Source organism: Caretta caretta, chromosome 7 (assembly GCF_965140235.1).
Source record: "Caretta caretta isolate rCarCar2 chromosome 7, rCarCar1.hap1, whole genome shotgun sequence".
NCBI classification, from domain to species: domain Eukaryota; kingdom Metazoa; phylum Chordata; order Testudines; family Cheloniidae; genus Caretta; species Caretta caretta.
Window position 1 is genome coordinate 33,514,396 of NC_134212.1, and position 11,111 is coordinate 33,525,506.

Below are 11,111 nucleotides of genomic sequence, written 5' to 3' on the forward strand. Positions count from 1 at the left end.
CAAGATTGGCTGGGCCTGGAGGGATAGGATTCCTCCACCCCCCACATCCTGCTAATGGAACCATGAGCCCATCTCCCTGGAGGTCGAAATTCAGACCCATGGCCCCGCCTGCTGGCCATGAACAGTCCCTGCAAGAATTCTCTCCAAGACAGTTTTTGCCAGGGCTCAGCCTCTGGGCTTGGCAGTTCCTAGCCCCAGGACCTCTGGGCTTGACTGTTCCTAGCCCTGGCACCTCTGGGCTTGCCATGTCAGTTATGAAAGTAAAAAGATTGCTTGAGCCCTGGCATCTCTTTCATTACAAATTAAACAGTGCACAGAGCCTGCCAGGTTCAACACCCCTGCCCTTCTGTCCCCAAGCAGGTGGGGCAGGAGCAACCGCTGGGTTTTTTGGGGAGAACATGGTGTCACCAACCCCGAACATTCAAACACCACAAGATGAGCCCCAAAATCACACCATGACAAGGAAAGATGAAACCATGGTTTGGAGTCTGTCTCCCCATGTTCCTCCCACACTGCTGGGACCCCTCCCATTGGGCTGCTTGCCCTATGCCGCCCTCCTCCCCCACTGCCAGGACCCCTCCATGACCCCCCTTGCCCTGTGCTCCCCATGTCACTCTCCTCCCCAGCTGCTGAGATCGGTCCTCCATCCCCCTCCCCTCCTGCAGTCTTCAATGGGCCCAGCTGGCAATTGGAACGGGGACCAGGTAACTCTTGGTCCTGTCAGTTACCCTGTGGGGCCAGTGAGGGTGTGGGGACAAAACTAGAATTCCAGTGGGTCCGACACAAATGCTGTAGTTATTTTCCCAAGTCCTGACTCCCACTCCTAGGTACTGGAATAATACACGGCCGAGTCAGTTTCTGAGGATTTATTCCACAGCTGTGGTGGGGTTCGAGCCCCAACATGCTGTATATATTACATTTCACCTCTCTCACTTCTGGAAGGGTTTGGTTTTTTTTCCCCTATGTGTCAAATGTTTTTAATTTTTTTTTTTAAATATCTTTAAAGTGGCCATTTTTGGCTCATGGCTGAGGCACTAAAAACTGCTAACATGATCCTACCCACAGCAATGCCAGAAAATGCACTGCCCCAGCCTCTCCCCACATGGGGCGCTATAGGGAGCGGGGCAGGTGTGCTGGCTGTAGATCCCAGATACTCCAGCCCTGGTCTCTCCCAGCAGGGGGGGCTGTAGTGAGCAGGGCAGAAGCAAGCGCTGGCTGCAGAGGGAGGGCCAGGCTACGCCAGCCCTGGTCTCTCCCAGCAGGGGATGCTGTAGGGCGCTCCCAGCTACACATTCTACTACGTCCAAAGGGGGTGAGGCTGTGGTGGCCGTGGGGCTCAGATGGTGATGTGGAAGGAGTCCTGCAGCCACTGGTCACGGGAGTTCTGGGGCTGAGGCAGGCTGAGCCGGCCCAGCAGTGGGGTCTCCTTGCGCACGTCGGGGCCCGGTGGCTCCACCTCAAACTCATCGTCCTCATCAGAGAAGCCGTTCTCAGCAGCGTAGGAGCCCTCGGAGTGCAGGGACGACGACATGTCCTGGAACAGCCCCTTGTACTCCTGGATCGACTCGTACAGCGACCACAGCTGGCACAGCAGGGACATGTCCAGCTGGCGCAGGCCCACCTGGGGGGATAGGGACCGGGAGGGTCTGTCACAGTTGGGTCTGTTCCTTCTCATGGCTCCCTGGTACCCCTCAGGCTCAGTCCCAACCCACAGCCTCACGGCTCAGCCAGTGACTCAGTCCACACCTCAGCTGCCTGCTATTCCACCCCACCAACAGTGTGGCTGTCTCTGCTGTCCCCTGCTGGGAGGAATGAGACCTGCGCTGTGTGTGTGTTCTCATACCTATAGACACTCACAGCATGTGTGCACTATTTAATGAGTGTCAGGGCCTTACACACAGTTATCACCACACCTTTATTCCATGAACACAGTGCACATTCACAACAGCATGGCAGTGTGGGTGCACACGCGCTTTCATCTGGGTTTGTACAATGCCTAGCGCAATGGGGGCCTGCTCCATGATGAGGGCTCCTACATGCTAGTACTCTTCCTCTTCTTCCTTCTTGCTACTTCCTTATCCGGGGTTGGTGACCTTTACAGCCTTCTTCTTCCAAACCCCATGATCATACAACTGGCTGTTGTGCAAACTGATCTCTCTAAGTTCTGCTTATATCTGGTCCATGTCATAAGAACATAATGGCCATAAAGGGTCAGACCAATGGTCCATCTAGCCCAGTACCCTGTCTTCCGACAATGGCTGGTGACAGATGTTTCAGATGGAATGAACAAAACAGGGCAATTACAGAGTGATCCATCCCCTGTTGTCCAGTCCCAGCTTCTGGCTGTCCGAGGGTTAGGGACACCCAGAGTGAGGGGTTGCATCCCTGGCCATCTTGGCTAATATGTATATGATGTCCCAAGTCTTTGGCTTCCCCCTGGGCCGTCTTCTCTTCACAATCATTGTAAGGGCCATCCTACCAATATATCTTTGGGGGTCCCCACTGGACATGTCTATGCCAATGCAGCCTGGCCTCCCTCAACTTGTCTTCAATGGGGCAACCTCCATTAGGCCCCTCACAACCTCATTTTACTACTACTACTAATTACACAGAGATGAAGCTTTCAAGGCCAGAAGGGATCATTAGATCAGCTGGTCTGACCTCCTGTATAGCACAGGCCAGAGAATATCCACCATATGTACAGAACACACTTTATACACAGCATGGACGTTCACACAGACACACGTGCATTTGAGCCCAGACCCAACACAATGCTTCACACACAGGTACACAAACATGCACCTGTCTGCACCCCCCACGTGCTAGATATTTGCAATACACACACACCACAATACCCACATGCATGCTGTTGTATATGCTCCCTCCACCTACACATACAGAGACACCAACACAGAGTTACACATGCACATGGACACAACCACAATCAGAGACACTTTGACCCCGGTGCCAATCACATTCAGTCATGCCAACTCCAAGCAGTTGAAAAATTGTAAGCCAGACACTCCCTGTCCCCGAATATATAATCATGGGTCCTATTTCTTTGCTTGCTGCCTTGGAGCCCTGCGGTGGGCGTAGGGGGACAGCTGTAGCTTAGCCACATTCTCCAGCTTTTCCCTAGGAAAGAAGAGCTAGACACTAGCTGGTGTTGTTTGTCAGGGTGCAACCGTGTCAGTTGGGGTGTGTGTGATTTTACACCCGTAGAGCTGTAGGAGGACAATACCTAGCGTGGCTGCAGTGATACTGGGATAAAGGTGCCTTAGCCTAGTTTTGTTTAGTCCCCTTCTCAATCAGGAATAGCTATCCTGGGATTAGCATCTTTATCCCATGATAGCTGCATCCACACTAGTAGGCATTGCTGTACTTTAGCCCAGAGCTGTTTGAGCAGGACAGCTTTGGGGTGTGGACAAGGGCTAATCAAAGAGAGCTGGCAACTCTCCCACAATTCCCTGCCCGGGGCTTCTAGAGCAACACCGAAAATGGTGAGACTCGCAGTGAGACATGGCGAAATCCCCCAGCCCCACAAAGGTCCCGAGCTCTGGGAGGCAAGTCTTCCCCCTCCCCCAAACATGTATACACACTGCCTGCTGCCCCAGGGACCCCAGCAGGCCCACCCCGGCTAAGGGGAGCATCGGAGGCCGAGGGAACCTCGTGGGAGGGCAGAGGGGCTGTGCCACATGGGAGAGGCTGTGCTATGGGGGGCAGGGGCGCAGTTACCATCTCCTTGCGCAGCATGGCCAGCGCCGAGTCCAGGTTGGCCGGTTTGCTCCGCAGCAGCTTCTCAGAGGCCACCCGTGACTTGCTCAGGTCGTCCTGGATCCGTGTCTTCTTGCTGTACACTTTCTCAATCTCACGCCACGAGCCACCACTGGAGTTGAGGATCCCGCTGAGGCCCTTGGGAAGTGGGGGGAGCCCTTCGATGGAGCAGACATTGCCTCCCAGGCAGTCCTGGGGTGGCTGGAGGCCGTTCATCGTGGACAGGAGACGGGGAAAGAAAGAAAGAGCTCCTAGGGAAATAAGCCCAGCCAATGGCAGAGGTGTGTCTGGGCCACACTGGGTTATACAGGAATCTCCCTTTCTGTCCCCTTCCAAAGCCTGATTCTCCGGGGTCGGGGACAGGGCTCTTTTACTAGGCTCCCAAACAATGTCTGCGAGGGGTCAGCCAGAACCGAGCTAACTATGCCCCAGTAGGACCGTCCTGGCGGCCAGCAGCCCCTGCCCGGGGGCCGTCTGCCCTCGGGAACGTGCCTGTTCCCCTGCAGCTCTCTAACGGGCCGATTCCCCGCTCCGCCAGCCCGCCCCTGCAGCGCCGAGTGCAGACCAAGGCTGACCTAGCAGCTCAGGGCGGCCGGGGGCATGCTGGCCTCACCGCCCCACCCCGGGGGGCTAGGAAAGGGCCGGCCGGGTCATCCCGAGCCCCTGCTCAACACCACCCTCGGCTAACCCAGGATCTCAGGGCAGCTCATCTTCGAGCCTCCTGCCCCTGCGGCGCAGGCGCCTCCCGCGGCCATCCGCGCTCCTCCGCTTCCCGGCTCGCTACTTTTCCATCGGGTCTCTTCCTGCTGCCTTTGTTCCGCGGGCTCCCGGCCCCGGCCCCCGCCTGTGCGGGGCCGCGGGGGGGCGCGGCCAGGGGTGGATGGAGGGAGAGAGAAAGACTTCTCAGGCGGAGGGGTGCGGACGCCGGCCAGCCACACTCCCGGCGGCGCGGGGAGGCCGGAATCCGGATCCCCACCCAGGCCCGGAGACGGGCCGGCAGAGGGGGCGTGGCAGCCTGACAACAGCTGGCGGGCCCCCTAATCCGTGCCCCCGAGCCGGCTCTCCCGGCGCCGGTCTCCCTTTGTTTGCTCTGCCTGCCGCTACCACACCCCACCTGGTCCTTCCAGGCCCCCCTTCCCAAAAGGGGGCAGGCTGCCGCGCGCTTAAAGGGGCAACAGCGGCTGGGGCACAGGGAGACCCTTTCCTGAGGGCAAACAGGCCCCTGGCTCCTCCGGGGGTTGGGGGTGGGGCGGGGGACAGGACTATGCGATGAGATTCCCCCCCTGCCTCCAACAACAGGCTCTTTCCAGGGCTGCGGTGGGGCCCATCGTCAGGGAAGGCTGGCCCTAGGATGCTAATCCTCTGGCCAGACGCCTGGGGTGGGGAAAGCCGCTTAGCTGGAGAAAAACAACGGCCCCAGCTAGCAGCAGGGCTGGGGGGAGGGGACAGATCGGACATGTCCCAAACCCAAAAGCTGATTCCTCCCCGGCTCAGACGCTTGGGCCCATCCAGCCTGCTACCCCCGCCCCTCCCCCCCATCCAACTGATAGCCAGGACTCCTGGGTTCCATTCCTAGCTCTGGAAGGGAACTCCGGGCTGAGAGCAGGGGCAGTGATGGGGGTCAGAACTCCTGGGTTCTATCCCTGGCTCTGGCACTGACCTGCAGTGTGACCTTGGTCAAGGCCCTTTGCCCCTTGGTCCGTTTCCCATGTCACATAGCAATATAATCCTTACTTTGGCTGCTTTGACTGTAACCTCTTGGGGAGCAGGATTGTCTCTCACTGTACAGTGCCCAGCCCAAAGGGGTGCCCAATCTCAGCCTGGACAGCACCCAGCCCGATGGGGGCCCCCCGCTCTCAGTGGTGGTCTGGGCAGCACCTGGCCTGAAGTGGGGCCCCCCACTCTCAGCCAGACTCTCGGGAGTGCTCGGACCAATGCTCCCCTCTCCCCCAGTCAGGGTCTGGGCAGCACTTGGCCACACCTGAGTGGCATTGCGACCCTGTGCACCAGGTGGCAACAGCTGGAGCAGAGCAGGGAGCTGAGTCCAGCTATGGTAAGGGAGCCTTCGCTGCAGCGCAGGGAGGCCACACATCTGCCTTTGAACTGGGCAGTCCCCTTTTTGGGTGGTTTGTCCCCCATCTGGTACTGAGACAAAACTGGACATGGTTGTATTCGGTATCGGATGGGGGATGCCCTTCTGAACAGTGCATCACTCTGCCCCTGACCTTGCACATGCGGTGTGTGTGAGGTCTGGCTGATGGGGTGGGGGTCCCACGCCATTCCAGGTATTCTGCAGGGTGAGCTCACTCTCCAACCGCCCCCCCCCCACACACACTGGGCTGGAATTAGGGTTGTGGTGCTGGGAAGAGGGTAGCGGTGACAATTCATACAAATACAATATATGTAACGGTGACAATTCAACAAAAACAATTCAGAAGGAGGCTGATGACTCGCCTTAATAACCAGTCTGGGAATCTGCACTAAGGAATCACAAAGAGCAGAGAAAAAGCTCATTGAACGGTGTGTTCCCCTTTTCACGATCAGATCTCAGTCAATTTCAATGCCCACATCTCAGGCCACAGGTCAAGGTGTATGGCCGGGGGTTACACACTGGGCATGACAATGGCCTGACCTGACCTGAAATCCCTTCTGCCTGGTACTGAGATGCAGCAGACTCTAGGGTGGGGGCTGTTCTATACAGGGGTCGCTTGCCTGGTGCTGAGGTGTGGCTGACTCTAGAATGGGGCAGAAAGGATGTTTACACAGGGGTCTCTCTCCCATTACTGAGGTGCGGCCACCTCACTCATTGCTTAAAACCACCAACAGGAAGCAAAGGAGGATTTCAAGGCAAGGAAGAATTTAGGGAATTGGGGGTGGATGCGACTGTTGGTGAAACTCCAGTGGGCTATTTAATGATCACTGACGAAGGGGAGCGTGCCCTACCGAGGCCCCTCCCGACTCCCTGCAGCAAAGCATCCCCTAGCACCATGCTTGGGCATTTGGACCAGTACTGGCTACAGATGGAGAGTGCCCCCTACTGAACCCCCATAGCAATCCCCTAGTGGTGAGCTGGGGCATTGGAGCCAGGTACTGTCTGGGCTGCAGTCAGGAATCCTCTCCTCTCCCCCAGCATCATGAGTTCCATTGGGCAGTAGGCAGGGCATGACAGGCAGGAAGCCCAGCCCAGTGGGATCCTGGCTGCATAGCAGTTGTCTCAATATTACAATAGGCCCGGCAGATGCCTGCTCCATGGCCCCTGCCACAGCTGCCAGGGTGAGACCAAGAGACAATGGAACAAAGGAGAACTGGGATGACCCCATCTGCTCCTCCTGCCTCAGATCAGACCCATGGCCCATCCAGCATAGAATCCCCCCTCTCCAGGTCAGATACAGCCTGGCATCTCTGTGGATCTGATGCTTTGGGTCACCCTGACCCCAAATTATCAGATTGAGTCTTGCACAAGATTTTGGAGTTTTTATGGGATGCTACAGACAAAAAACAGGATCTTTGTCCAGCCGAAGGGGGCTGGCAAAACAGAGTCTCTGGGGGGCGTCCTCACCCCCTCTCGGCCTGGCTCTGCCAGGTGTAGTCAGCATTGAGGGGCCTGGCCACTGCCCCTGAGGAGGCCGGGGTTGGCCTGGGCGACTCACTGGGGGGTCAGCTCCTTGAGGCATTTCAAGGACTCAGCACAGGAGCGGATGAGGCTGCACAGCTGGAGGCTGAGCTCGATGGAGGCACTGTGCTGGAGCTCCTGGCTGGCCCAGCCCAGCTTCTGGAGGATGGCATCCTCTGCAGCAGCCAGGGGGCTAGCAGGCAGGGCAGGTGTCGGGGCAGGCCGGGCCTGCGGTATGGCAGCCGCAGTGGCGGCAGCTCGTAGTCCCGAGGCTGCCCCCTCACAGTGCTCTGGGCGCGGCACGTGGGGCTGCTGGTGGGCGGCTGGGAGGTACCCAAGGGGCGCAGCCTCCTCTGAGGTGGAGGCCAGCTGGTGCTCCCGGACCTGGGACAGGGCCGCCTGGGCGTTCAGCGCTGGAAAGAGAGAGAGGACAGATGGGGTCAGAGCTGCAGGTCCTAGAGCTGCCTCCCGGGTCAGCAGTGTGCAACACGGGCCGCAGCCACAGCTAAACGGAGGGAGGGCAGGCGATGGCCACTGCCTTGGGAGCCAGGACGCCTGGGTTCTATTCCCAGCACTGCCACTGATCTTGGGCAAGTCCCTTCCCCTCTCGGTGCCTGTTTCTGCTCAGACTGTGAGCTCTTCGGGGCAGGGACCTTCTCTCACTGTGGGTCTGTGCAGTGCCCGGCCTGATGGAGCCCGGATGCCAGATAGATTCCAGGCAGTGCCCAGCACTAGATCAGAGCTGGTGCCCCTAGAGGGGAAAGGCCCCATGTCCCATTCCGTGGCTCCTGAGCCAGCCAGTCCCCCCATTCCCATGCCAGTCGAACACCTCCCTGGCAGACAGCACAACGCTGGGAAGGACCGTACCCGGGTTATCCTTGTCGATGTCAGAGTTGAGCTCCTGGCAGGCCACACAGTAAAGTTTCCTCTGCTTGTCTTGGAGCAAGATGGTCTGTAAGGGAGAGACAGCCCGGTGCGGGACTTCAGGGCAGAGCAATGAAAGAGGGCGTTGTCCTAGCATGGTGAGGGCAGAGACACCAGAGCTGCTCCTCAGCTCTAACTCAGGGGCAGACTAGAACCACCCCCAGGCCTCTGATGAGGAAGAGGGAGCAAAAGGAAGGGCGTGAGGCCAAGAATTGTCTCCCAGAGGCTGGGAGCCCCGTTCTATGGGAGGGACTAGACTGCATGGCCCCAGGGTACAGCAGCTTCCCCTACAGCAGGGGTGGGCAAACATTTTGGCCCGAGGGGCACATCGGGGTGCAAAACTGTATGGAGGGCCAGGTAGGGAAGGCTGTGCCTCCGCAAACAGCCTGGCCCTCACCCCCTATCCGCCCCCTCCTACTTCCCGCCCCCCTCAGAACTCCCCCCGCTCTTTGTCCCCTGACCGCCCCCTCCCCGATCACCCCTGGGACCCCACCCCCATCTAACCCCCCCGTTCCCCATCCCCTGCCCCCCCCCAGAACCTCTGCCCTGTCCAACCACCCCTGTTCCCCGTCCCCTGACCACCCCCCCTCCCCGAACCTCTGTCCCATCCAACCACCCCTGCTCCCTGACTGTCCCCTGGGTCTCCCTGCCCCATATCCAACCCCCTGGACCCCTTACCATGGCGCTCAGAGCAGCATGTCTGGCAGCCGCGCCTCCTGGCCAGAACCAGACATGCTGCCACGCTGCCCTGCATGAGTGTGCAGCCCGGCTGCCCAGAGCGCTGCCCGCGTGGCAGGGGGAACAGCAGAGGAGGGGCCAGGGGCTAGCCTCCCTGGCCAGGAGCTCAGGGGCCGGGCAGGACAGTCCCGCGGGCCGTAGTTTGCCCGCCTCTGCCCTACAGCCTATTCTGCTCTGGGGTGGGGGACGGGAAGACACACATACACAATGTAGTATGATGGGTGGAATAGTCCACATGGGAAGGGGAGGATCCCATGCTGTGGGGGTGGGGGGAACCCTCCCTCTCACCGCTGTGTGATAGAAGCTCCCACTCCAAAACCACTGGGCACTGAGGTCCATTCAGCTTAGTATGCCTCCCTTTCCCCTCAGGCAGACCCATGGGCCCACTTAGCCTAGTATCCCATCCTTCCCACCTCCGAGATCAGACCAATGGGCCCATCCAGACCAGTATCCCCCTCTGGATCAGACCTGCAGGCCCATCCATATGGCAGGGCTGGCCCGAGCCTGCTCCCTGCTGGATCCCAGCACACTCGGGCATCAGCCCAGGCTAGAAGAGATGGAGCTGGCCTAGGACACTCCCTGCAGAGCTAGTGATGGATAGCTGGGGGCCCGCACACTGCCCTCTTCTCCTGTCTGGAGCACAGTGCCCTCTATTGGGCTTCCCGCGCAGGCCCCAGGTCGTACCCCACACTCTTCGCAGCACTCCCCCAGCATGCGGTACCCCTTGAGCAGGTAGTCGCCCATCACTCTGCTGATCTTATCCTGCCGCTCCCTCCGTGCCTGGATCACCTTCAGCTCTGCCTCTGAAGGTGGCTCCCAGTTCCCATCATCGTTGCCTGAGGGGGGAAATGGGAAGTTGGCAAAGCCATTGCACAGCGTCCTCGCAAGCTGTCAGAGCAGGGACACCATACCTGACACTGAGATGCAGCCACCTTTGGGATAGGGTCCAGCAGATGTTTATACAGGAATCCCTCACCCAGCACCATGCCTATCTGCAGTGATGCCAGCTCTGCCCATCCAGAAGGGACGGTGCCACTGCGCCCATGAGAGGCTAAGCTGGGCTGAAGCAGTTAAATAGGGTCGGTGTCGCCCCCTCCCCTCTGCTGCCAGATGCCACCAGCTCTACCACTGCTTGGGAAGACAGCTCCCACCAGAACCAGCCCCCTGACAGCACACTCCTTCCCCGCAGCCCCGACTAGAGCCCTTATGTCCCAAGCTCCCCAACCCCGTCCTCACCTCTGGCCGGGCTGCCCCTTCCTCTGCTTCCCCAGCCCCCACTCCTGCTCCCAGCATAAGGCTCAGCTCCCCCCATCCATCCCCTGCCCCTCCCACTTCTTCCCCAACCCCATCCTCTGCCCCTCCCTCTCCTGCCCCATCCCCGCCCCTCCTCCTCCTGCCCAGGGTAGCCCTTGCCCCATCCCCAGCCTCTCCTGCCCCGCCCCCAGGCGGTACCTGCCGCGTTCAGGGCCATGCTGCTCGCTCGGGGCGCCCTTGCTGCTGCGCCGCTTCCGCCCCAGCCCCTTCCCGCTCTGGCCGGAAGCGCCTCCATGTGGGGCTCCCGGACTGCGTACCGCGACGGAAGTGACGTTGGGCGAAGCGGGGGACAGGGACCACCGGCCCGGAAGCAAGGCGCCGCTCTACCCTCTCCGGCCGGAGGGACCCGCCTCCTGGCTTCCACCCCCCCGCGCGTGACCGGCCCTACCTGAGCCGGCCTCGCTCCTCCCCTCCCAGCCCTGGCGGCCTGCAGGCCGCGGGAAATGCCAGCTCCAGGGACACCCCCACCCCGGGGCCCGCTGCCCTCACAAGCCAATGGGAGCCAGGACGCCTGGGTTCCAGCCCCAGGATCCAGCCTGCCGCCCCCCGCGGCTGGGGCCAGGTCACTGCTCCCCATAACGGCACGTCCAGGGGCCAACCTCACAGCGCCGCGGCTCACCTGGCACCAGGGGCCACCCGCCCTGCTCGAGCTGGCCCCGCTCCCCGCCAGTGCTGGTATCAGCCAGTTTCTAATAACTGCTGGGACAAGTGCTCATTTAGTGAGAACGAACTGAAACAAGACAAGGGA

At 59.9% G+C, this 11,111-nt stretch overlaps 2 protein-coding genes across 2 annotated transcripts; both read right to left on the reverse strand.

Moving 5' to 3' along the window:
• Window positions 1-851: 851 nt before the first annotated feature.
• Window positions 852-4,987, reverse strand: FAM89B (family with sequence similarity 89 member B). The gene is made up of 2 exons (XM_048857586.2): window positions 3,736-4,987; window positions 852-1,621 (listed from the first exon to the last, which is right to left on the reverse strand). Exons 1-2 carry the CDS (start codon window positions 3,988-3,990, stop codon window positions 1,337-1,339), a joined length of 540 nt encoding a protein of 179 aa, XP_048713543.1. The 5' UTR covers window positions 3,991-4,987; the 3' UTR covers window positions 852-1,336.
• Window positions 4,988-7,233: 2,246 nt separating this feature from the next.
• On the reverse strand, window positions 7,234-10,658 carry ZNRD2 (zinc ribbon domain containing 2). The gene is made up of 4 exons (XM_048857585.2): window positions 10,502-10,658; window positions 9,734-9,885; window positions 8,255-8,339; window positions 7,234-7,800 (listed from the first exon to the last, which is right to left on the reverse strand). Exons 1-4 carry the CDS (start codon window positions 10,596-10,598, stop codon window positions 7,421-7,423), a joined length of 714 nt encoding a protein of 237 aa, XP_048713542.1. The 5' UTR covers window positions 10,599-10,658; the 3' UTR covers window positions 7,234-7,420.
• Between the last annotated feature and the right edge of the window lie 453 nt (window positions 10,659-11,111).